The sequence below is a fragment of the Diabrotica virgifera genome, chromosome 2, assembly GCF_917563875.1.
Source record: "Diabrotica virgifera virgifera chromosome 2, PGI_DIABVI_V3a".
In the NCBI taxonomy this organism is placed as follows: Eukaryota; Metazoa; Arthropoda; class Insecta; order Coleoptera; family Chrysomelidae; genus Diabrotica; species Diabrotica virgifera.
The window spans coordinates 27188586-27216399 of NC_065444.1; the positions used below are offsets into that span (position 1 = coordinate 27188586).

Genomic DNA, 27814 nt, shown 5'->3' on the forward strand with positions numbered 1-27814 from the left:
TTTTGTTTGGAGATATTGCAACCGTATTTACTTAAATGAAATTGACTTAGTAACCCGCTCGGCCACTTTAAACTCTTCGAGAGAAAAATGGTAAGGACTCGTAAATTGTTGCAATCGCGATTTCCTACAATTTCTTCCAAGTTTTTTCGTGCGGTCGATATTTTCTGAGTTAGGGGGAAAATAGTGACTAATATAAGTATAATTATTGAATTATTTATTATTAACTTTACTTCTTAAAGGCGTACTTCTATTTCTGTGTAGGCGTCCACCGTGCACTGTATTGTCAGGTGAGATATTAGATAGTCACGATTACATTATTCTATTAAGAGTAATTTCATTAATATCATTTGGCGAATATTACCCAGCCATGACATCTTTTTATAGACCTCTCTTACCCTCTATGTTTCCTTCGAGTTCCAGTTGCCGACAAGTATATCGTTCTCCTCGCAATATGTCCCTAAGTATGTCCATGATATTTTAAGCATTCGGTGCAGGCACCTCATTTCAAAGACTTCAAGCTTGTTAGGAGCTGGCCTTTATTATCCATGCTTTCATTCCATACAAGAGAACAAGCGAAACGTAATACTTTAGCGTATTGTTTGTATCTCAGGTTGAAACCCAACTTTCAGTGAACAGTCATAAGAGTTTGGAAGTCGGCATCCCATTGTTTATGAGAAATATTTTTCATTAAGTTGAGCCCGTTTGAACTGACTGTCGGAGTGAGTGTATATTGTCTTACCAAGATAGACGATTATCCAGTTTTATTCCCAAGAAGTTAATCAATTCTGAATAATTTATTGTAAACTCTTTAGGAACTACTTATTAACTTTTGCTCTCAGAACGAATTTCGAATAAACAATACGTTCTTCAGACACAAAGATCAACAAAAATATACATTCAAAAATACAAGACCACACAGATCCGATATTGATTATACAGAAACAAAATGAATATACAAATATTGAAAAACAGAAACATCCATCATTCTCAAGTACTAGACATAAGATGTTTAAGTGCAGCTTTGTGCAGTACTTGGAAAAATCAGAATACATCTACAAAAAAAAAACAGGAAAAAAGACTCTATTAAATGTGAGACAAGAATAAAGGTAGAACAGCTACAAGACTTGTCAACACGAGATCTCTACCAGAAAAGACTGCAAAAAGTACTGAACGAAAACTACATAACACCAGATGAAGACATAGAAGAAAGTTGGAGAAAGATTAGAGATAATATCAAAATGGCAGCAACGGACGCACTTGGAAAACGTAAGATAAGTAAACATATACGAAAGAAAAGGAGAACACCATGGATCTGTGAAGAAATAAAAATAAAATGCCAAGAAAAAAAGAAAATCTAGCTAGAATACAAATTCAAAAGAACGAGACAAACATATGAAGAATATAAAAGAGTTTGAAATGAGTTAAACTCAATAGTAAGAAGGAAGAAAACAGAACATTGGTAAGCATTTTCAAAAGAGATGGAGCACGACTTATACGGGATGCAAAACGAAATGTGGAAAATGATAAGAGGTCAAACAGCAGAGATGAAGGAATTGATAGAAGTAAAACATATTGATACAAATGCATGGACAACTTACCTAGAAAACCTGTATCAAACAGCTAATCATGAAGAACTGGAAAAAATAGGATTAGAATCAGATGAGCAAATAGAAATTAAAGAGGAAGATATAACAAACGCCTTAAAACAGATGAAAAATCGAAAAGCACCAGGGAAAGATTGAATAGCTAATGAACTTTTAAAATACGGAGGAGAGAGACTTCACAAAGAACTGAATATCCTGATAAGTAAAATAATAAATACAGGAAGAATTCCAGAAGAATGGAGTACCACTCAGATGATAGCGTTATTTAAGAAAAGTGATAGGGCAGACCCCAGTAGAGCACTACACTGAAACTCACAACAAAAATACTGATGAAGAAAATAATGGCGTGCATAAATATATCGGTTTAACAACAAGGATTTAGAAGTGGAAGATCATAACGATGCAGTTTTTGTGATAAGACAAATAGCGGAAAAATCATTAGAATATAACAAGCGCGGGTTTTTCTGTTTTATATACCTAGAGAAAGCGTTTGATAGAATACAATTAAAAGATGTGATACACCTACTATATGAAAAAAATTTACCACTGGATATTATAAAACTGATAAAAAACATTTAAGTACGAAATAAAATAGGAATAAAAGTCAATGGAATAATAACAGAACCCATATAGAAGCAAACACAGGAATCAAGCAAGGAGATTCACTAAGCCCTCTACTGTTTAACATAACGCTGGATGCAATAATAGAACAAGTGAAGAAAAAAAGAGGGTAAAAAATAGGCGATAAAGAGATAAAAATACTCTGTTACGCTGATGACACCGTGTTAGTAGCAGAGTGCGAAGACGACCTACAAAGATTACTGCACGAATTCAACATTAACGCAAAAGAAATGAATATGAAAATATCAGCCCAAAAAACAAAAAGCTTAGTAATATCCAAAGAACCAATAAGATGCAAATTGGACTTAGACAATAAAAGTAAATACCTGGGAATTAATCTATCAGCCGACAATAATATCGAAGAAGAGGTTAAAGACTAATAATTAAAGCCAGTAGAACGGCCGGATGCCTAAACGACACAATTTGGAAAAACAAACATCTTAGAGTGGAAACAAAGGACCGAATATATAAGTCATTTGACTGAAGTTATTAGACCAGTTATGACTTACACTGCCGAAACAAGACCAGATGCAAGCAAAATACAAAGACGTCTGGAGACCAACGAAATGAAGATCTTAAGAAGGATTGCTGGAAAAGGAATACGGGATAGGGTAAGAAGTCAGGAAATCAGATGCATATGTGGGGTAGACAATATAAATACCTGGGTAAAGAATAGAAAAGAAGAGTGGAATGAACACATAAGCAGGATGTCTGAATCAAAGATAGTAAGAATAGCCAGGGACAAGTCACCGTTAGGCAGAAGAAGTATAGGACGCCCAAGGAAAAGATGGAATGACAACTTAGGGGCAGAATGAAAGACACCATTGAAGAAAAACAGGCAGTACTACCTATATAAAAAAAGAAGAAGAAGAAGAAATTCTTTAGGTAGATTTTTGGTAGTATGATGTGCTTCTTTCGAGTTTTACTGAGGATTATTGTTTTCGTTTTAGTGGGAGAAAATTCTAGGCCAGTAGTGTTCGACCAATTCTCTAATTTCTAAATGACTAGTGGGTTAAGTGATTTAGCGATGTCATTGATGGCAATAAGGAAAAGTGCAACGAGTAGACCATTGAGGAATGTCGTTTAATTGGATTTTTGAGTCTAAAAGAACGTTATCTATTCGAATAAGTTTCATCTATATAGGAAATTACTAATAAATTTTATATTTCCTGGAATTGACCAACTTAATAGAATTCTTACATCTAATCCCCAAATGGCACGCATTATAAAATATAATAAAAGATAGCCATAAGCCAAACATACTTGATCACATCCAAATGACCCATGAATTACAGATTCAATATCCACTAGGTTGTCTAATGTAGATGTGGAATTACTAAATCCACTTTGTATAAGGCTAGGTAGCTATAATAACAATAAGTCTAATACTATCTAGTATCTATCAAGTGGATAAACTGATTAAATTGTAGCAAGTTTTGTTCTATTGAGTTTGTTCACTAAGCTAATACTTTTCGAGTTATTTGCGAGTGAATATGTTCGTTTTTTAACAAAAAAAAAAACACGTTTTTAGACGGTTTTACGCAAATAACACAATAAGTAAGTATTTTACCGAAAAAAGTATTCAATAAAAATATAGTTTATAAAAAATTTAAAAAAATGTCTGTATCAAGTCTTTATACTCAGTAGAAGCAGAGTTGTAGCTAATGAAAAGTAAGTTCTTATTCGTCAAATTCCAAATCGAATATTTCAACGTGAAATAACCAAAAAATAAAGCACATTTCTGGGAAAACTCATCGCAACTTTTTTAAAGTGTTTAAAAAAAGCTTTGTTTTTGTTTTTAAAAAAGTTTCTAGCATTAAAGTAAGCACGTTACGCTGAAAATAAAGTTGGTCCTTTTTTGTAAAAGATAGTTTTAAAAAAGCGTGAAAAAGCATTTTTTTACAAAAAAAGGGATCAACTTTATTTTATGCGCAACTTGTTTACTTCTGATACTAGAAACTCAAAAAAAAAATAAAGCTGTTTTTAAACTTTTTAAAAAAGTTATGATGAGTTTTCCCCGAAAAGTTCTTAATTTTTTGGTTATTTCATGTAGAAATATTCAATTTTGAATTTGACAAATAATAAGAACCTACTTTTCATTAGCTACAACTCTGCTTTTACTAGGTCTACGACTTCATATGTCATATTTATATAAAACATATTTTTTCCCTTTTTGATAAGCTGTATTTTTGCTATGAATGTTTTTTTTTTGTGAAATACTTCCTTTTTAAGTTATTTGCGAAAATCCGTCTAAAAACGTACTATTTTTTGAGAAATGAATATATTCACTCGCAAATAACTCGAAAATTATTTACTTGTGAGGTCAAGACTAGTGAAAAAAAAACTCTATAGTCAATTTATATTTTCAACATTTTTGCAGAAACAAAAATAAAAAAAAATAATACAGATTAATATGATAGTGACTGCTGCGTTAAAATTTTGAATACGGGCCACGTAAAATAACCGTGTGTTCTTGGCTAGTTCCTTGAGTAGGGAGAATTTTACACTTCCCTCTAAGTCTAGTTCCAACAAATTTAAGCTAGGCGCGCCACTATACGGGCAGGTTTTAAATACAACAAAATAATGCATAGGCTTTCGTATCTTTCCGTATTTATCAATCAACGCTACAACATAGAAAATACTTGCTCTTGTCAAAAATAGGCTTTATTCTTGAAAAATTGGGAGTTAGGTAATATGCGTTCCCTGAGCATGGGTTGGCATCAGGAGATAGGCAATAATCTAATTAATTGTGCAACTTAAGTATAAAAAAAATTTAAAGACGGCAACACAAGACAAAAGACAAAAAGAAAGAGGCATTTTACAAATGTGGTAAGTTATCATAAAAAAAATGAAAGTCCTTAGGAATTGACGATTTAAGGTCCATTAAGAGTTGAAATTTTTCCGATTTAATTGGTATTGGAGTCGGATACATTAACGGCCACTCTTCTAAATTCCAGATTTTTTTATCTTTTTTCGTGATTCTGTAAGGCAAAGGCATCCATTCTTCTGTATGCCTGATTTTAAAGAGAATTCCGTGTTCATTATACTGAAGTGCTCTAATGTTTGTTACAGTAGGATCACCTGACGATCTACCAGGACGGATGGAACTAATGTATTGAACTTCTTGAAAGTTTTTGAAATATGTATGATCCAAGTACTCCACCACGTAGGGTTTCGGATTTATACGAGCAGTTTGACAAATATTGACATAGTCTGCTGGGACATTTATGACTCGGTTTTTTAGTTTTCGCTCGATTGTGGAGTGCATTGAATCGCACTCCATTTTCGTATGCCCTTTTTCTAAAAATTTTTGCTCAATTGTAATCCCATGCTTTTGTGCAAAGTTGAAAAGTGCATTGGCAAGAATTGCATTTCTGTTTTGTCCAGTGCAACCATCACTGTACAAAATGACTTTACTAGTAGAGTTTTTTTGGGGTATAATATTAGTCTCTAAAAACTTGTAAATGATGGTAGCAAATGTGTTGGCAGTTAGTCCAGCATGACCCTCATGCCAGAGGAAACAATATCCATCCAAGGATTTAATGTCCATAATTGTAAAATTATGGACTATTAATTTTGTTTTATAATATAGAGCGCTGACATTAGATTTTGGACTCAGTAGAACTGATTGCAAATCCATTGAAAAAACTTTTACATCTTCTTTTGTTTTGTCAACCTCTTTTTCCTTTCGTGCCTCCTCCTTTTTCTTCTGATGTTCTTGATAGGTAGCTTCGTCAATATTACCAGTCTTGTAACCCACACACGTATCACATTCGTCCTTTTTAGGTGAAAAAAGTGCTAAATTAAAATCGTCGAAACTGTTATTAAATGCTGCAATAGATAGCGGTTGTGAATCGTTTTTTGTACACCAGTCATTCTTATAAAACCGGTATAATTCCATTTTTGTTTGCCAAGATCTTTCAAGGTATAATTTCTTTGTGCTCTTTCGACAATAATGTGACTCTAGTTTTGGAAGAACTGTAAAGAAATTGCACAAATTTTCTTTTTGTTTGTCGATTTTCGCTTTTCTAGGAATAACTATTTGGGAGGAATTATTATCACGCGTATCATTAAGGTCATCATCCACCAAATCATTTGCAGTGTATTGTGATTTATTTTTTTCAATCAACCAATGTGCAACAGTTCTTGGTGCAACTGAAAGAGTATTGCAAAACATTGTTTTGCACACTCTTATCTTGGATGTTGTTTGAAGAAAATATATATAGGAAAATTCCCTTCTTGACTCGTTCTCTTTTTTTCGATCCCTAGCTCTTGAAGTACTTTTCTTTTCAACCAGCGTCCTTAGAAACAACTGTTTTTCGTTCCACAAAAAATTCCAAAATCTTGTAAAAATTTCTGTTCTTTGATCTTCTGTTATCTCATTGCACTTCATTACTGATTTCCCATTATTCATTACTGATTTACCACTGCATTTGCATCTCGGTCCTATAGGTCGGACCTCGGTCTTGCTTTTGTTTTCCAAAATATTCCTTTCCTTCTTGTCTCAAAATCTTATTTTTATTTTTCTTCCATTCCTTTTGATCTACATGACGTCTCTTTCTGCGTGTCCGTGAAGGGGTTTGCATTGGAGTGTTATTTTGTAGCTCTTCTACTACTTCATTTTCATTTTCACTTGAACTTGTTTCATTTTCACTGGGTTCATAAGATTTATCTGAACGACTAGAAGAAGCTTCAATAACTTCTTCTTCCAAAATGGAGGTTGGCACTTCTTCACCATGAATTGATTCTGGAACGAAATTCTGACGATCTTCTGGTTCAATGTTGATTTCATCTTCAGGAAAATTTGAGGAGATAAAATTCAGGTTAGCAACTTTTTCTTCAGCTAGGGTGAGTAAATCATCATCAGTAATTAAATTGTCGTCAGCTAATAAGTGGTGATTAGATGCTGAGGAGCTTGCTAGATTAGTACTATCAGTTAAGAGTGTAGATAAATCCTTATCTTGATCAAAAGTATCACAAAATGTTAACAAATATCTTGTTACATCGCTTTCGGCATCGCTTTGTCTGTTGGGCTTTTCCTGGATGTTTTGCTTAGCCAATAAAAGCATTTTCATCGCACGGGATTGCGGATTCATTCTGAAATATACAGCGTTAATTAGAAAGTATACTTTTATGTACCTAGCTAAGCAAAAATTCAGAATGTTATTATAGGGAAAAAATATTAAAGGTAGGTACCTATGTGGTTTATCATCGAAACTATAATGGCCTATCTCCTATCCAAACTAAGTAAATATAAAATGAAAATTGCCTAACTCCAACACGATATTTTAACATCATATTTACCCAAGAACGCACAAAAATTAAATACTAAATTTATATTCTCTAGATAATTTGAACGTCAAAGGTAATTAAAGCATTAAAAAATTATTGATACTTACCTCAGATATTGTTTTATGCACATAAAATTAAGAACAACAACGTTTCACCTGTTATTTCCATTACACACTGGGAGTTAGGCCAACTGCGTATTGTTGAAAATCAAGCCGGAGATAGGCGAGTTTCGACTGGTATTTTGTCGCGGCATTTTTGACATTTCGGTTGTTAGGCGTATTTAAGTCGACGCGGTTAATTTTTATGAACCCAACCAACCTAAAATGTTAATTTGAGCTAAAAGTGGAGTTAGGCCATTTGCATCTTAAGCCGACGATATGTTTCCTGCAGCCGATTTTGATGATATACATAGTTTTAAACAAATGAAGTTCAAAAAACGGTAAATTTTCGCTTTTTTCGTCTATTGCCAAAAATTTAAGCATTTTAAACAAATTTGAGAGTAAGAAACTCATAAATCGTATAAAAAACTTCAATATGGCGTTGGCTGAATATGTCTATCCCTATTGGTTGCTGAGAAAATTGCAAAATAAATCATAAATTTTGAGTTTTTATAAATATTCATACCTTATCTAAAAATTAACTTAAAACCGTCTTATTACACGGAATGCTGAGCCTTCTGGTGCTTAAATTATACCCTAAATTTCAAAGCAGTTGGTCAAATAGTTTAAAAGTTATTTAATTTGTTTATCCCAAATTAATTTTTTTTGCAAGTCAGAAAATGATAAAGTTACAGTAATACTTTGGATAGTTTATGAAAGATGAAGAGTTGCACTATTAATTTAATGAAAAAAAAATGACAAAAAATAATTCTAAATATTGCAAAATTATTTTGCAAGAACATGTGAATTAAAAAGGGGGGGCTAACTTCGTCCCTAATTGTCCTAGGACAATTGTTTTTCTTTCTAAATGTGTATAAAAATTCAGTCTTTCTAAATATGTAAAAATAATTTTTCTACGGGTAACGGTTAAAAAGTTATTCTAATTGTTTATAAGTAAGCAGAAAATCGACATGTTTTTGCAAAATAATTTTACACTGTTTAAAATTACTTTTTGTCATTTTTTTTTAATTAAGTTAATAGTATAAATGTACTTCTTTCATAAACTGTCCGAAGTATTACTGTAACCTCATAATTTTCTGACTTATAATGTTGGAAAAAAATTAATTTGGGATAAAAAAATTAAATAACTTTTAAACTATTTGACCAATTGCTTTAAAATTTAAAATATAATTTAAGCACAAGAAGTCTCAGCATTCTGTGTAATAAGAAGGTTCTAACTTAATTTTTACATAAGTTATGAACATTTATAAAATCTCAAAATTTATGACTTATTTTGCAATTTTCTAAGCAACAAATAAGGATAGACATATTCAGCGAACGCCACATTGAAGTTTTTTATATGATTTATGAGTTTCTTATTCACAAATATATTTAGAATGCTTCACTTTTTAGTAATAGACGAAAAAAACGAAAATTTACCATTTTTTGATCTTTATTTGTTTATAACTATGTATATTGTATATCATCAAAATCCGCTGCAGGAAACATATAGGTTAATATAGATGTCCATACTACTCAAAAAATTTGGTTTCGGCCTGGAGGGGGACGTGTCGCGAAAAAAATCTTATTTCTCTTAATTATAAAAGGCCGCATACTTTATCCTTGGTAGAGAAAAAAAAATTAATCATAAGTGATCAATATTTATTCGTACTTACCTACATAAACCAGTTTGTCCTCTTGATTTTTCTCAAACAAATGTTGCGAAAACTGGTCTCCTTGGCCTGTACTTCCCCAATTGGTACATTTGACTTGCGTTAAATGAGTAACATAGCTCGACATAAGCATCGGAGAATCGACTATCAATCGATTGACTTGCATATGCAAGTCAACGAGCGTAAAATCTTCTTGGCTGCCCACAGCCGATGCGTAACTGTTGTTGCTGTAACTATCAGAAGAATCAGGTATGCCTTCATTAAGACCGTTCGACGACGCTTCTAATATTTCACTGGAATCGAAAGGCTCTGGCAGGACTTTTGGACTGACTGGTCGTATTAATGGATAACGATGTGGTGTTACTAACCCTTGGACTGTTCTTTGGGAGTCGTCAAACTAAAAAGTTAACTTATTGTACATTTCTATAATTAAAAAAAAATTAACAAACAAATGTCCCACAATTATATTAATAAGTTTAATGAATAATGTATTTCAAAACGTATTTGATAATTAGTTTGTATTTCTCACGGCACTCGGGACATGAGAGGCACTATTATATCTTCAAGTATTGCTTATAAAATGACGTGACTAACGAAAGGATATGTTTTTGTGTTTTGTTGATTTCAAAATATATTTAACAGAGGAAATACAAAGAGATGGAACAAATTCTTATGAACTATAAAATGGAGTACAATATTCAGGGTAGTCCTCCTCCTCCATATTTTCTCCTTTGTACGGATGTAGTTGCGTTATGTAATTTGTTTGACTATTTTTGTCCAATTATCTCTCACCTGTGCGTGTTATTTTGCTTCGAAGAATGAGTAACCAGTCATATCTTTTATTTGGTCCGACCATCGTACTGGAGATCTTCCTCTGGATCTTTTGCCCGCTACGTTGCCTTCAACTATTATTCGTTCCATACCTTCTCTTCTTCTAATTATATGTCCAAAATATCTCAGTATATTTTGGTTGATAGATGTGGTGAGGCTAGTTTTATATTAAGTTCTGCTACTATTGAATTATTTGTGCGATGTGCGGTCCATGGTATGCGCAACAATTTACGGTAGACCCACATTTCAAATACCATTATACGCTTTGAATCGCCTTTTTTGATGGTCCAAGTTTCTGAAGCGTATGTGGAGATAGGAAATATTAATGCTCTTGCAGTAAATGGACTTTGTTTATTGTAAAGCTTGTTATAAAAACGCAAAGTAAGAATATACCTAATGTGCCACAAATTGTAAATAGTTTTTAAAGTAAAGTATTATAAATGTAAGTAAAGATCTATGGGGGAGTATCACCGAGCCGCAAGCCCTTATCCCTTGCCGTACTGCTCCCTCATAGGCCGATCAGACACCCGCATATTCCAGTCTAAGCGCCAGATTCAGATTTAGAATTTTATACTGACGCGTTAGCCTTTTTTGTTTTTCCGAGGGCCTGGCTGGACTTGAACTCGCATTCCTCACGGCGAAGTGAAGTGCGGGTCAGCCGCTAGTCGCACTGAGCTATCCGATCGGCAAGTAAAGTATTACTAGATATAATAAAAAGGTTTACCTGTTTTCCAGCTACAAAACTTCTATGCTCGGGAGTGTGAATCTCATGATCACTTCTGTGGGAAGATAATTTCAACCTATACGTCTCTGGAACACTACTAGGAGCTATTATCGGATTACCTGACATTTTATGTGCAAGGATTCCATTTCTATCTGTTGCAATACTTAATTCGCTAGAAAATTTCTTCCTCTGCGTTGGAGCGCTGTTGCTATCTTGTCTAAAATTATATATTTACTTTCAAGTCAAGTCATTTATTCATGTTAATATACAAAAGTACTTACATACGTCGAAAAATAGTGTACAACTTTGGTTCACAGATATAAAATACAAATATAAAAACACAAGATATAAAATACAAGTATAAAAACACAAGGCATAATATGAAATAATACATACGTCAATTAAGACAAACATTTTCTGGGTTCCTAAGAATAAACAAAGTACAATTCAACAATTCACAACCCAGTTCCAAACATTAAAGTTAAAATTTAAAAATTTATCACTGCTGTAATATGCTTGACTCATGAGAAAATTCTTTAGTTGTTTTCTAAATTGTAAAGTTGGCAATTCAATAATTTCAGTAGGCAACTTGTTGTAGAATGTTAAACCATAAGAGTTTGGTCCGTCTCTACTTCTTTGGAGCCTGGTGTAGGGCAGTATTAAGGCATACTTATTTCTGGTTTCATATCAGTGTACATCCGCATGTCTTTGATGGCAATCTATATTTTGTTTCACATGAACAAGACTCTCCAGAATAAATAGCGAAGGCAGAGTTAGTATGTGCAGTGCAACAAATGCTTGCCGACATTCTTTCTGATAGGACAGGCCAGCAATTATCCTTATTATTCTTCTCTGAATACGAAAGACATCTTTGGCTCCAGCACTGTGACCCCATGCCAAAATTACATAGCTGATGTGTGAATGACACAGTGCAAAATAGGCCTGTTGTAAAGTGAACTGAGATACACACTCAGAAAGTCTTTTAATCAGAAAAGTTGTAGTTCCTAACTTAGCAACAAAGGACCGTGTATGAGCTTTCCAACATTGTCCTGCATCCAAGTAAACTCCCAAAAATTTTATTTGTTTGTCTGCATCTCCGGATGAAAGCTGTCTTGTTGAAAAAATCAAAGACTGGGTTTTATTGATGTTTAGAAGCAACATATTTGCTGCAAACCATTGTTCTGCCTTATCTTGTGCTTGCTTTGATGCCTCTATTTACTTTAATAATACCTCAAATATAGTGTCATATAGAATAATGTGCTATTCGACGTTTCAGTTTTAGAATAGAAAGTAATTTTTTAAAGTAAAATTTGTATTTCAATCTGGAAGCTTAAATGTCAAATAATAAAGTATTCACATTCTATTCGCGAGTTTAAGTCACAATGACGACCTCTCGTGGATTTCGGTGAAACTAGCTTTGAGGGTGTTTTCAATGCCAAACGCTGAGCACACATGCATTTGAAACAAATAGGTAATATGTATTCATTATTTATTTTTACATGTTTTAAATTAATTGGGTAATATAAAATGATTAACGTGGAATCTTCACGTTTCAATAAAAGTTGGCGTCGATGTTGTACATAAAATTTGTAAAAAAAGCATATAAAAATAAATAATGAATATTACCTACTTGTTTCAAATGCATGTGCGGTCAGCGTTTGACATTAAAAACATCATCGAAGCTAGTTCAGCCGAAATCCACGAGAGGTCGTCATTGTGACTTAACATCGCAAATAATAAATATAAAAGTAAAATTTCACAAAACACAGCTTAAGAACAACTATTTTTATGGTAAATTGGAAAGTATAATTTCCACTAATTATCTACCTATTAAAAAAATTACCTAGTTAGTGTATCTCCAGCACTTAAAATTGAATTTCTCAGACTCGAGCTTCTAGAATTTAAATTTATATCTTCATCAGCTGAAAAGAATGCTTCAGAATGATTTTCACTGGACATCGACGTAGTTCTTTGGACTTCTTTCTGTATTCTCTCCTCTGAACTCATCTGGCTTAAAGAGTGATGAGATTCCGAACCAGCAAACTTGTTGGCTAAATACGATGGAGCGGAAACTTCAGTACTAGGTGGACCCTAGAAAATTAAGAAAACGTGAAATATAAGTTATATTTTATAATATAACTTCTATACATAAACATATTTTTCTCATTAGCCCTTAGTCTCCCACCACGTTTAGATTTTTTTTGACAGTTACTTACCAACGGTACTTTTAACTCCGCCTTATTTTTTCGGTCATACCTTTTTAAAACAATGTGAAAGCAAAAAGTCGATCTAGACGGTCCAGTTAGCTGAGACGCAGTCGATCGACAAGTTTAGTGGATTTGCGATTTGCGATCGCTGGTTCGAGCCTCAGCTAGGTCATGAAATTAATAAAAGGCCAACGCCGTAGTATAAAACTCAATAGAGTCTACGGCTTGGTCTGGAATAAACTGGCGTCTGATCGGCCTATGGAGGAGCGGTACGGCAAGGGGTAAGGGCTTGCGGCTTGGTGATACTCCTCCACAGATCCCTACCGAAGGGCGTTGACGCCTAAGGACGGTGTATATATAAAAGCAAAAATTCGAGATTTATTGTAAAAGGTATATTTAAAATTCCCTAAAAAAGAGTTACATTAAAACAACGTTTTCGGATTAAGAAATCCATCAGCAGTGTTACTAAAAGCCAAAAAATAGCATGCCTGAGCCACCAAAATGTTTTGGGTAAAAACCCTTTAAATGTTTACAGTTGTGTTATATTACATATTTAAAAATGCTCAAAGATGTTGCAAATATACCTGGATATTACCCAGGGCAACACAGAACTCTTCCCACGTGGTTGGAATTTGAGGGTTAAAACCTCACATATTGAAGTTCAATGGCCAACTGTTAAACTGTTTTTATTGAATTTTAAATATACCTTTTACAATAAATCTCGTATTTTTGTGATTTATGGTATACATCCAGATACAGGAATTTTATTTTCCTCGTGGATTAATGTAAAAGCGTTGTTTTTTTCCAGCGATCCTTTAGAGTACCTACAAATCTTATTGTGTATTTAACACGAAATCGTTTGAACGACATTTTGATGTATTAAACATCAGTTGATAACTAATGAATGATATTTAACAGAGCATTCTCAAATTAGATCTACTTCGATACATGGGATATAAGGCTACCAGAATTTGGTTACCGTGGGGAGACTAAGTGGTAATATAATATTTAGGTACTGTTATATTCCTATTTGACATGAGAAATAAAAGACTATATTTATATTTAAAATTCAAATTAAAATAAAAATTTTAAGCAATTAGGGTGCTGGTTTAAAAAAGTGTTCTTTGAACTGTTTATCAAAACCACGGACATTATATTTTATTAAAGAAAAGAATAGGTCATTAAGTTTTTCAAGATATGCGGGTAGGTAATTCATTAGCCGCACGGTACATAATAGATAGTTAAAATATACCTGTGTAGTAAGATTCTTAAACATAGATAAAAATATCATTAGTGTAGAAAATAGAATTAAAATAGTCGGAATATTATTTTTTCAAGACATGTTTAGAAAAAGGAAAGAGTTTTTTGGTAAATACGTCATGATTGAAAGTTGTTTTGATTTGGTTGGAAAATTAATTATGGAGGGGAACGATTTGGAAGGATGAGAATGAATGAGAAGAGAGAAAGCAGTCTGTTTTGTTGGATCGAAAGGAAGAGTCCAGTTTTGAGGAATAGTGTACAAAGAAAGTAAAACGCCGGTTTGGTTTTTGGAAAAGTGACAAGCATCATATCGTGGAACGAGTAATAGGCCAAGTCGAGAGATGGTATAACTCCTTGAGTCTAAAGTATCCAGTGTTTGTTTAAGTGTTTCAAAAAGTTGGAATACTGCATCAGGAGAAAGCCGGAACGAGTACTGTACGAGGCATAGTGGGGAAAGGGAGAACGAATTTGCAGAGGAGCAGGGACATTATTGGAAAACGTGGACGAGTTTCTTTGGATCGCAACACCAGCAAAGAAGGAAACGTGTTTTGTGTGAAGACATTGTCGAATCATCAGCAAAGGTCAGTTTTATTTTTTTTTGTTGAGACATGAATGTATGGTTTTACGTATTAAATACCACAGTGCATATTGAACTACACATTTCACTATTATAAAATCATCAAACCTCAATCAATTTTGTTACTTATAAATCATTATAGTTGATTTTTTTCTATACAATAATATTGATAAAATAAAATATTTTTTATATAAAAAAAATTGAAACAGGTAGAACATCCTGTATAGCAGAAGTAGAGAGATTCATAGTTAATTATTTAAAAAACAAATTTGGAGACAAAAAGAAATAAGATTCCTATTTTCATAATTGTTAGATAAAATAAAGATAGAAGAATAAATAAAATTTGAAATATTAAATATTTATTTCCGTTAGATAAAATAAACGACTTTTATAATTTCTAATTGAAATTCATATGTGTATTATTTTATTCTCTTTTATCTATCCCTATTAAGAAGCCACTGAGAAATATCTTGAAGCCACGAAAGTAAGTATTGATAGCATAATTTAGCCCTGAGATTTACAATTTATTTATGTTTGATTTGTTTGATTAATGATATAATTAATTGATTAATTAATCAAAGTAGATCACAACAGTACATTCAAGCAAAAAATAATGATTTATTTATATACTTACGCTTTGAGTAAGAGAATATGGTTCCTTTATATCTACTGAGGTGGCACTGAAATAATCTACAGCCAATTTGGAATCGGATACACTATTTTTAGGAAGCGGCTCAGAAATGTCGCCCACAGTTAGTTTACTCTTATCACATTGTAGTTTTGAATCACTATCCAGTTTAGTGGGTAGATTTGCAGGACTAGTTTCAATCAGTCTCGAATAAGGTACTTCTTTTAAGAGGGCACTCCTAAAACAGATACATTATAATATAAAAAAATAATTTCAACAAAAATATGTTAATTTTTGATGATATTTTGCAATATTTTATATAAGGTTTGTTCTAACACAACGAGAAACCGTCCATGTAACGATCACCGTCCTGCGCGGTAAACAAAATAACCCATGGAACGCACGATATACAGACACAGAACGCATGGAACGTATTATTTTATGGTAACGTGATCGTTACATGACGGTTCTTCGTTGTGTTGGAACAAACCTTTAATTTATCTAAATCAGTCAACATACTTAATAGAAGTAGATGAAAATCTTCTATTCACTTTTTTATCAGTAGTCACAGTCTCTTTCTCAATCGATCTTTCTTTCTCCAAATGAACAACTTTTGGACTTTCACAGTACCTCCTAGATTGTCTGAGACCCATATGGGTATCTTGAAGAGTGATTTCCGATATCATATATGGAGGTGTTCGAAATATCAGCATACCTTCATGAAGAATACTTTGTCCATACCCAAGATCTTTTCCAGGTGGGTTCACACTAAAAGTATTAACAAAAGGTCATTTTATATGAGATAAATATTATACAAGCTGTAAATGTTTAACAATTTAATTTTAATAGGAAGTCAAAAACAACTGAAATTTTTAAAATACTTCAAATTTATTAATTTTCAAAAAAGGAACATGCATTAAAAATAAATAAAAATATTACCGAAAAGCGGCTACATTCATCCCTTCTTCCAAATCCTTTTTACTGGGTTTGAAAAATCGCGTGCCATTGATGTTAGTTCCAAAAAACAGACATCCACCCGTACAACCGCATTTCCCTGTAGTTTTATGAAGGTTCGGCCACAAGAACCAAAGCTTCTTCAACCTGTCATCGTGCATCCTGAGAAATTTCTGTTGGTCGTTATATAAATTTGGATCTTTGATGTCGGGAGATATGGCGGATTCAATTATTAGGGGTCCTAGATTTACGGCACCCACCTCAAGCCATAAGTCGTTGGTATCATAATTAACTCTAAAATGTTACAGTTAGATTAAAAATTGAACTACCTAATAAATACAGACTAAATTAGATATACACCCTATACATGGCAACACTGTGCGCCTTCGAGTACGAACGAGACGGTCCTCACTTCACATCTAAAGGCACGTATCCATTATGTTGGTGCTCTGCGATTCGTGCAACTGCTCCAATCGATACGGCATGTGCTCTTCTACGTATAAACTATAAACCGCCACCGATTGGAGCACCGAGGAGGATCGCGCACTGTTGCACCGAGGGGGACCGCCAACGTATCCACTAAGTGGAGCAGTTGCGAGAGCGCGGAGAACCAACATAATGGATATGCGGCTTAACGCAACTGATTCGCGCCGATTCTAACACTCCGTTCTCCGCCGCCATTGTCATCCTCATCGCCGACGAAAGTGGAATAAGCAATGTTGCCGATTTTGGCCTTTCCTTCAGAGGGCTATATCTAATCCAAATCTAAACTTATTGTATCTGTAATAATGAAGTAAGCAAAGAACTTACTTGGAATGGTTGTATTTGTGTGGATGCCACGCGAGTTGTCTTAACGACATGCTGTAAATTATGCAACTTAATCCTGAGCTAACTTGTTTTCCATGCAAATTACAACTGGCCAATCGGACAGGAGACATCTAAAGAAGAAAAAGATTTTATTATTTAAAGTACATATTAAAATTAAAATATTGGTGCTGGATATTCGAAAATAATATTATACACTCACCGACAAAAATATTGCATATTTTTATTGCATAGAAATATGATTTATTTTCCGAGGGAGATGTTGTAATGTATCACATAGATGGTATAATCGGATTTAAATTTTAAATGGGCTATTCGTTGTGTGCAAGTACTTGGAGGGGATACGAGAAACGATCGTGCGCTTGTAACGGAGAAATCTTGCAACTTTCTTAAATAATTCATATTGTCAATTAAATTGTCAAATTGACAATATATTGCATATGTACTGTCATTGAAGAAGAAAAATTATATGTTGCTTCACAATATTGGTATGATATGCAATTATTATATTAAAGTAAATTTAATTAATTGTATTTTGCTTGCAGTACTGAATTTTAATAATTAATTTTATTTACTACATACAATTGTTTACCTTCTAATAACATAACCTCAATCTTACTTTTTCTTCTTATTCTTTTCTTTGGGCTATGGCCCTGACAATTATCCAGCAACCAGGACTAATATAATTGGCCAATATAATTAAAAGGTGTCGCTCTTCCGAACTTACACGGTCCCAATATGGTGGCCAATATAATTTTTAAATTGAATCTCATTAAGGTAAGTATTCACTATTCTTCCGACATGAAGACCTGCGTCATGGTGCATTAACACGAATTTGTTATCCAATATGGCTGGCAAATGGCAAAACATGATCTTCTAAAATGTTTTTAATGTACATATCAGCTGCCATTCACCCAATCACCTCCACAAGTTCGGTATCTCATTTCCAAGACATACCACTCCATAGCACTATGCCATCACCACCAAATTTAACACTTTGTATGAGGTTATATCTGGCATACCGTTAACCATATGGAAGCAAGATTTACAAAACTTCGTCTACAGAAGAGTTAGCGAACAGTATGTCAGTTGTAACCTCATACAGAGCGTTAGTTTGGTGGTGGTGGCATAGTGCTACAAAGCAGTATTGCTTTGAAAGGACATATCGAGCACGTGGAGCATATTGATGCTAAAGCACGTCTTCATGCTGTTAGCATAGTGAATACTTACCTTGATGAGATTCAATTTAAAAATTATAATGGCGAGCATATAGCCCAGATCAGATTTAAATCCGATTATAACATTTATATGATAAAAGATAAAGGCAGTTTTTGTTTATATTCGATTCAGAGTTGGACCACCATCTCCCTATAGCTATTTCAGCATCCTCATGCCTCCTCAGTGAAGCTATGCAGTCACAACTCTGAAAGGAACATAAACAATCTGCCTATTTAAGGGAAACCATCGCGATACAATGATTCCACCTTTTGAGACGCAATCTAGCGACATACAATATTTTAAATCTAAGACTTTTCGTTAATAAAACTGCTTTCTGGCTGCATCCCGTATCTCCGGATTTTACAATATATAATCACAGAGACGACGAAAATAAGAGAAAGCAAATAGAGGACACTTAGGCCACGCATTTACCTTCTCTTCGTCTAGGAAAAGGACCGAAAGACAGTTTCTAAATACTCAAAACTGAGTAAAAATGGAAAAGACAAAGGCAGTTTTTGTTTATATTCGATTCAGAGTTGCACCACCATCTCCATATAGCTATTTCAGCATCCTCATGCATTTATATGATACTTTAAAACATCGTATTCTGAAAAGAAATCCTATTCCTATGATAAAGGGGGGCTCAGGATAGCAGCACAAAAAATTTCATTCCACATGCGTAGCAATATTTTTGTCCGTGAGTATATAATATATCCGTAATCAGCATATTGTTTGATGATGATAATGCCTCTATACCCTTTTTACTACAAAAACACTTTTACGTCAAAGCGGATTTCTGACGTCAGAGCATTGCCAAAATATTAGAATATGACTTTTCATCAAGGCCATGTTCCTTGTACAGTGAGAAGCTAGGCATCATTACTTGTCAGAGATATTTTTCCTTTGTTTTTGTTTACTGTACAAATACCTATCTCTAATAATTCTTTATTCTAATAATAATTAATGATGACAATCGGTTTTCATTACTAGGGCTTTTCATTCACAGTCATTTGTTTCGAGCTTCTGTCAAATGTCGTATAATCCGTGTATATTAATATTATACACAGATCGACAATCGATGAAAAGCCCTCTTGCCGAAATATAATACAGCTTCTCACTGTACGAGGAACATGTCTAATGATGAAAAGTCATATTCTAATGTTTTGGCAATCCTCTGACGTCAGAAATCTGCTCTGACGTAATCGTGTTTTTGTACTAAAAAGGGTATATATACAGGGTGTCCAGAAACTCTACCGACAAACGAAAACAGGAGCTTCCCCAGATAATTTTAAGACAATTTAACCGAATTTACCTAAATGCTTCCTAAGGGAGCTAGAGCTCTTTGAAGATGGCGTCTTGGAATTATTTTTTCTTAAATATCTCCAGAACGCTTTTATTTAGAAAAACAAAGACCGGTATACTTATTTAGCTTTTAGGGATAAATCGAGTTCATCAATTACGAATTTCCAGTACCCCGTTTCGGGTAGGCGCCCGTTTCGGGTAGGGCTACGGTTATTTTATCGCATAATTTTTTTGTCTATAACTTTTACGCATTTTTAACACTGTATTATTAAAGTGTGAGGTTTTCTAGTACTAAAAGATACTCTTGTTTTAAGTCAGTAGGATGCACTGTTTTCTAGAAAAATCGATTTGAAGATTTTTAGTTTTTTCAATTTCAAAAAAATTGGAAACAAAAGTTCAAATAAAAAAGGTGTATTTTACCGACTTAAAGCAAGAGTAACTTTTAGTACTAAAATACCTCATAACTTAATCATCAACTGTCAAAAATGCTTAAAAATTAAAGACAAAAAGTTATGCGATAAAATAACCGTTGACCTACCCAAAACGGACGCATATGAGCGGTAATGTAATTTCGCAACAGAGGAAATCGATTTATCTCAGGAAGATAAATAATCGTGCCAGTTTTCGTTTTTCTAAGTAGTTTTTTTGTGATTTTTTTTTTCAAATTCAACAAACGAAAAATTTTCAAATCGATTTTTCTAGAAAACGGTGCATCCTACCAACTGCAAGTAAGAGTATCTTTTAGTACTATAATACGTCACAATTTAATAATCCAGTGTCAGAAATGCTAAAAAGTTAAACCCAAAAAATTATGTGATAAAATAACCGCAGCCCTACCCAAAACGGGCGCCTATGACCGGTACTAGAAATTCGTAATTACTGAGTCGATTTATCTCTAGAAGATAAATAAGCGTACCGGTTTTCGTTTTTCTAAATAGAAGCGTTCTGGAGATATTTAAGAAAAACTAATTCCAAGACGCCATCTTCAAAGAGCTCTAGTTCCCTTAGGAAGCATTTTCGGACTAGGTGCATTAGGTTAAATCGTCTTAAAATTATCTGAGGAATCTCCTGTTTTCGTTTGTCGGTAGAGTTTCTGGACACCCTGTATATATACTTTCCCGATCGCTTATGGGTGGCATAGCCCTCTTCTTATTGTTTAATGGTGTTCAATCTGTAAACTGGTTGAATATACCCAACTCTCGGTGCTTTTCTGTACATGGTGTTCATATTAAACGATTAATCCAAATCTTTTCTATAATGGTATGTTCCAATGGTTCATTTCAATAGTCCAATAGTTCTTAATATTTTTTTGTAGTAAAGGGTATATTTCACTTATATAATATATATTATATCCTATTCTTTTTGGAAATTTGTCTACCCTACTTTGATGAATTTTTCATAGTATTATGAATTTTACCATATTCTGTTATATAAATTTCAAAACACAACAAAAAGTCGTAAGTTCTTTGTTTTTGATAATACTCAAACGTGTATCTGTTTTAGGCGTGTTCACTAAGTATACATTAACTTTTAACTTACCCATAATTGAAGAGCTGCTCCAGATTCCACAAGCCAGAAGTCCACTGCATCTACAGCTACCCTACACAACTTATACTTTAATTTATGTTCACTCAATGGTTCCGTTGGTACCGGTTCTGCATTGGTAATCACGCTGCTTCTTACAGAACCTTTCTTTTCGTCTTCTTTCTTTTTATCCTTTTGGGCAGATGGCTTTTGACCTAAGAAAATAAATCAATGTAAAATCCACAAGGAAAAGAAAAAAATCCTTTGTAAAAGGTATAAATTTTTTTTTATTAAAAATCCCTTTGAGAGCTACATCACAGAACATTTTCGATTTTATTAAAAATCATCATCAGTGTTAAAACAGGTTGTATGCCAAGCCACCAAAGAAATATTAGAGTAAAAACTCTTTAAATATTATATAGTTGCATTAAAGGTGCAAACTTAATTAAAACTCCATAGGATGGATATAGATGAAACAGAATAATGCCCTTAGGTAAGGTATGGACCTTCCCAACACGTGGGATGTAAATTGATTTGGTTACATTACAACAATTTAATTACATTTAATGGCGAGTTGCCATTAAATTGTTGTAATGTAACCAACTCAATTTACATCCCACGTGTTATGAAAGTCCATACCTTACCTACGGGCATTATTCTGTTTCTTCTATATGCATCCTATGGAGTTTTAATTCAGTATGCACCTTTATTAATAAAATAATTATAGCCAGAATGATCGCCAATATTCGAAACGAATAGGCACTAAAAGAAGAAGAGTGCACCTTTAATGCAACTATATAATATTTAAAGGGTTTTTACCCTAATATTTCTTTGGTGGATCAGCTGGCATCCAACCTGTTTTAACACTGATGATGATTTTTAATAAAATCGAAAAGTTCTGTGATGTAGGCCTTAAAGGGATTTATAATAAAAAAAATTATACCTTTTACAAAGGATTTTTTCCAATTTTTGAAATCAATGTAATTTCAATAACGGGTTTGATTGACTTGAAGCAAGCATTTGACAAAGTAAGACACAAAGATCTAATCAATCTTCTGTATAATATAGTAAACAGTTCGTAGGTAAATATCACAAAAACTATTGAAACCATCTTCCAAAACATCAAAATCAAAATAGACTGAACTTACTGAACCTATAGACATAGGCAGCGGAATTAGACAAGAGGACTCATTGAGCCCTATGATCTTCAATTTAATCATGGATGAAATCATCAAAAGCGTCAACAAAATAAGAGAATGGGAAACAAAGAAGTAAAAATACTCTAGACAAAGAAGTGAGAGATCGAGTACAAAATGCAAATAGACTGGCAGGATGCCTTAATATCAGTATATGGCGAAACCGACATATTAAAACTAATATGAAGTCAATAATTTATAAACACAGCGAAGACCAATAATGACATGTACACCAAAAACAAAACTGGACACAGCAACAATATAAACACTGCTGGACTCGGCAGAGATGAGAGTACTGAGAAGAAATACAGAAAATACCAAAGAATGGTACAACCTTCCATAGAGGTATCAATACGCCAATGAACACCCAAAATTGCTTATAAAGAGAAAAAGAAGAAGTATGGAATAGAAGATAGGACACCGCATTTTTCCTTTATTAATTTTGTAAAAAAGAATAAATAAATATTATATACTTACTTTAAGAAAAATCCTGAAAATATACTGGCCCAACAGAATAACTAATACAGAACTATGGGAAAGAACAATGCAAACTAACATATAGTCCGTCCGCTATAACTTTTCCCATGCGGTACGATTCATTTTCAATCAAATTAAGTCAAAACAGAAAGTGAAACGTACGCCGATGTGTGTAGTATATTGGGACAGTGCAAGTTCGGCAAAGCGACACCTGGTTTCTACGCTCTGCAACTTTATTCGCACTTTTAATTATATTGGCCAATTATATTAGTCCTGGTTACTGGAGAATTGTCAAGGCCATAGTCCAAAAAAATAATAATAAAAAAAAAAATATTCAGGTTATGTTATTAAAACGTAAACAATTGTATGTAGTAAATAAAATTAGTTATTAAAATGCAGTACTGCAAGCAAAATACAATTAATTAAATTTATCTTTATAATAATTGCATATCATATCAATATTGTGGAGCAATATACAATTTTTCTTCTTCAGTGACAGTAGATATGAAATGTACGACAATTTGACAATTTCAATTGACAATATGAATTCTTTAAGAAAGTTGCAATATTTCTCCGCTATTCGCGCACGATCGTTTCTCCTATCCCTTTTAAGTTGTATAGGGCTTTTCATCGATTGTCATTTGTTTCGAGCTTCTGTCATGTGTCACATAATATTAATATATCTACGTCATACGTCTTTGGTTTGTATTATTGTATATACCAATAACGTATGCCGTAGATATATTAATATTATGTGACACATGACATAAGCTCGAAACAAATGACTGTGAATGAAAAGCCCTATATACACACTCCAAAATGTATCTACACATCGACGTTCGTTTCAATTTATGTTTTGACTTAATTTGATTGAAAATGAATCGTACCGCATGGGAAAAGTTATAGCGGACGGACTAGTACTACAGTCAAGGAACAAAATGGAAATGAATTGGCGGAAAGACCAAATAGCAAAGGAATCGAAGCTTTTCACCTCGCAATTTTTACAGAATGAATCGATTTACTTGAAAATTTGAGAATAAGTAGTGGATAGTCCAAGGATCAAAATCTATATGATGCCAAAAGGCGCTTTTACCATGGGGGTGGTTGCCACCCCATCTCGGGGTGGAAATTTTTTATTATATTTTGGCTACAAAACTCGATAAAAACGTCCATTCTAAGCAAAAAATGTTCTATACATTTTTTTGATAAAATTAATAGTTTTCGATTTATTCGCTATCGAAAGTGTTAGTTTTATATCGAAAAAATGAATGTTTTACAAATTGTACTCACTTATGATTCACTCAATTTTTGCCGTAGAAAAAATTTTTCAAACCAAGTTCTTGGGAATTAAATAACCTACAATTTCATATCTAAACATTTTTTCGTATCTCTGATGCTAATCTTTCTATTCTGAAGAAAATGGATTTTTTTACCAAACTACAAAAATTCGTTTAATAATACATAAATAAAGAAGAATGAGTAAGACCAATGACTAAAAACACCGCTAACTAAGCATTATTATGCTTCCAATTGGATTTCTCCTGTTTTTTTTCAAAAAAATGTATTGATTTTTTAACCGTAAGTTTTTTATTTTTTATCTTAGAAAGTTTGGTAAATAAAAATTTTGTAGGTTTTTACAAGATCTATAAGCGTATTATTATTAAATATTTTAAAAGTCCTCTGTCGCAAAAAGAGGTGACTTTGAAAGGGTTGTAAAGATGGTTTTTGCGTGTTATTACAAGTTTTAATTGTCAATAGTTCACTGAATTTTTGCCGTAGAAAAATTTTTTGCAAACCAGGATCTTGGGAATTAAATAAGCTACAATTTTATTATTAAACATTTTTTCGTATCTCTGATGCTAATCTTTCTATTCTGAAGAAAAAGCCATTTTTTCCAAACTACAAAAATTCGTTATTCGCTTTTAACTCCATTTTTTTTAAAACCAATCATTCTAGGCCGGTCAAACTTCTAGAATTATAAGTCACTTAATTTTTGAGCTAGAGAATTTTTTTCTATTTTTGGAGATAGATATTTTTAAATACTTTAAATTAGTTTGAACAAGCTATCCTCAAAGAATGCATAGTTTTCCTGTCTTTTGATTTTGAAACTACAATATTTAGCATTTGACGAAGAAGAGCTAACATATAATAAAGTATAGCTCGATTACTATCGGTCTTAAAGAAAATTAAAAAAAAAACGATTTTGTTTATTTTTTCAAAAGGTACATTTTTGTTAAGTAAAGTAGTTTTTATAAAACGAAAACTGTTGGAGTTATTAGCAGAAAACTTATTAAAAACATTGATTTTTTCGATATAAAACTAACACTTTCGATAGCAAATAAATCGAAAACTATTAATTTCATCACAAAAATACATAGAACGTTTTTTGCTTAGAATGAATGTTTTTACCAACTTTTGTGGTCAAAATATAATAAAAAATGTCCATCTCCGAGATGGGGTGGAAACAACCCCCATGGTAAAAGCGCCTTTCGGTATCATATAGATTTTGATCCTTGGACTATCCACTACTAATTCTCAAATTTTCAAGCAAATCGATCCATTCTGTAAAAATTGCGAGGTTTTGTCCTATTTTAAGCTTCATTACTTGGACTAAAAGGAACACAGCAAGACAATCATCATCACATTGTTTGATTTGCTTGTCTAGAAATTGCTTAGAAGAAATGCGTTTAATGTGCTTCCCCGTTTAGGATTTTGTCCTCTTCAGGGTTTGAGGTGAATGTTTAGTGTTGGCAGCAAAAGCAAACAGTCCGAAAAACACACTGGGGCAAGCGCCGTGTCCTGGTGTTCTTGGATCCTGGGTTATGCCGGACGGTGGTGTCCAGAAGGCTAAGAAGTCAACAGAGAAGAAAGTTTGATGGATTGTTGTTGGTTCCATAGACATTTATGTGTACTGTCCGTGCTTTGCTCTCGACCAGTCTCCCTAGAAACCATTGTACAACGACAGGCGAACCTGCGTCCCTCGTCGGCGGTCAGGAGGTGGCTTTGAGCGCAGCGTGGACAGTGTGCGTTCGAGTGGAGAAAATAGTTGCGGCTATTTTCTTGGGACGAACAGGTATAATTGTGCAATGAAGTTGGAAAAACCTCAAAAAACCAACTTCTCCCTGTTCGGGGTAGGGAAGAGGAAATGTTAGAGGTGGGTACGGTAGGCTAACGGGGTAGCCTCAAGGATGTTTTCGTACTCCACCGGGAGTACGTCAATGCATGTTTGCATTAGAGCGGACGGTACATGAATCTTTTTGCGTTTGGGCTTTCGGTGGAGTACGTGGCCGGAAGATGAACAGGAACATTTGAGAGATTCTTGTGTGTCGGAAGGGGGGCCGTTGATTACTTTGATTGTGAAGTTCCTGTTCAGAGAGTTTATTCTCTCGGTGATTTTGGGGGTGTTCGAGATGTTATGGATTTCGTTTGAGGGATATCGCCAGTGCTCATAGTTACATCTACGCAAGACTCTGCGCTCTGTCCTCAGCAACCTCTCTTGTTTTTGTCTTGAGCAAAGAGAGTAGATACATGATTTGTACTCCATGACGGGTCGAATAAAGGTCTTGTAAGTGTGAATGAGAGTTTTCAGCAAGACAAGCACTAAAATACCAACCAGAGGTGAAAAGAAAGAGAGGAAACCAGACAACAGCTGGAACAGAACAATGACGAGAGAACACAAAAAATTGGACTAAGATGGGGTGAAGTCAAAAGAGAACAAAAAATAGAAGAGAATGGAGGGAACTAGTACACAGTTTATCCAGAGAATAAAAACAAAAGAAGATGCGCTGTTCCGGCCAGACAGCAATCTTACACTTTTGGCCAAGAAACGCATAAGCGCCCAATACTCTACAAGGCGGAATGGAACTAGAGGGAGAGAGAGATATACTTACTTGAAACATTGGCTGAGGGTGTTCCGCTTTTATTAGCAACATTGGATGTTTGAGCAATTTTATTACTAACATTGGCGCTGTTTTTGGGTTGCAGTAACTGTTGAATGGCCTGTTGTACATGCTGAACGTGAACGTTCTGTACGGAATGCGTACTCTTCTTCTTAACCACTGGTTGACTTAAGATAACATCGTCTTTCGGACTATTTAGTTCATTCTCATCATCTGTTATGAGAAGAATAAGGGTTTCTAAGCAGGCAAGAATTGAATATAGTTGAGGAGTTGTTATTTTTCCACTGAGTTTTCCTAGTTGGATTTCTACCAGCCACGCATATTCTACGGTATCCTGGTCTAAGGATTGGCCAACGTCAGAAAACATTGCGTGACCACGAATCTAAAATATCAAATGTCCTGTTATTAATAAAGACATAACCAAATGCATAGTTTATGAATACTCAATTGTTTTTCTCTCAGATAAAACTGTCTATGGTATATACAGAGCGAGTTTTATGTATGGAACGATTGTACGATTTTTATAGGTCTTAGTGAGTAAGGGTCTTGAGATCCTTAAGTATCTGCATTGTTGTCAGATCTTCCGTTTTTCTGGAAATCTAATGAACTTTCTTATTTCAAATAAGATACCCTTTATATTTTTTGCGTTTTGAAGTCCTTAAGAAATACTGATTATTTTTCACGTAATATTACCTATACCGAAATGCTTTAATTTCGGAGTTATTGCTACAATTATTAAAAAAAAATTATAACAAGTTATAAAAATCAATTTTTTCGGTCTGGACAGTCATTATTTTAGGTTCTTTGGATCATTGAGAACAAAAAAGATCTTCTGTAATATTTCTCTAAAGTTCGTTTTTAAGTTATAAAAAAATTTAAAATTCAAAAAAAACGAAAAACGACG

The 27814-nt window shown here is 33.6% G+C and overlaps 1 protein-coding gene across 10 annotated transcripts in view; it reads right to left on the reverse strand.

Moving 5' to 3' along the window:
* LOC114332935 (transmembrane protein KIAA1109 homolog) overlaps window positions 1-27814 on the reverse strand; it is a 168874-nt gene that overhangs the window by 120489 nt on the left and 20571 nt on the right. For all 10 annotated transcript variants that reach the window (XM_028282734.2, XM_028282733.2, XM_028282737.2 and 7 more), the window contains exons 12-20: window positions 26902-27292; window positions 21354-21553; window positions 17280-17407; window positions 16455-16763; window positions 16035-16283; window positions 15522-15753; window positions 12687-12934; window positions 10844-11060; window positions 9292-9685 (exon numbers count right to left, since the gene is read on the reverse strand). In XM_028282734.2, the coding sequence (XP_028138535.2) occupies window positions 9292-9685; window positions 10844-11060; window positions 12687-12934; window positions 15522-15753; window positions 16035-16283; window positions 16455-16763; window positions 17280-17407; window positions 21354-21553; window positions 26902-27292 (2368 nt within the window). The remainder of the gene's footprint in view (window positions 1-9291; window positions 9686-10843; window positions 11061-12686; window positions 12935-15521; window positions 15754-16034; window positions 16284-16454; window positions 16764-17279; window positions 17408-21353; window positions 21554-26901; window positions 27293-27814) is intronic.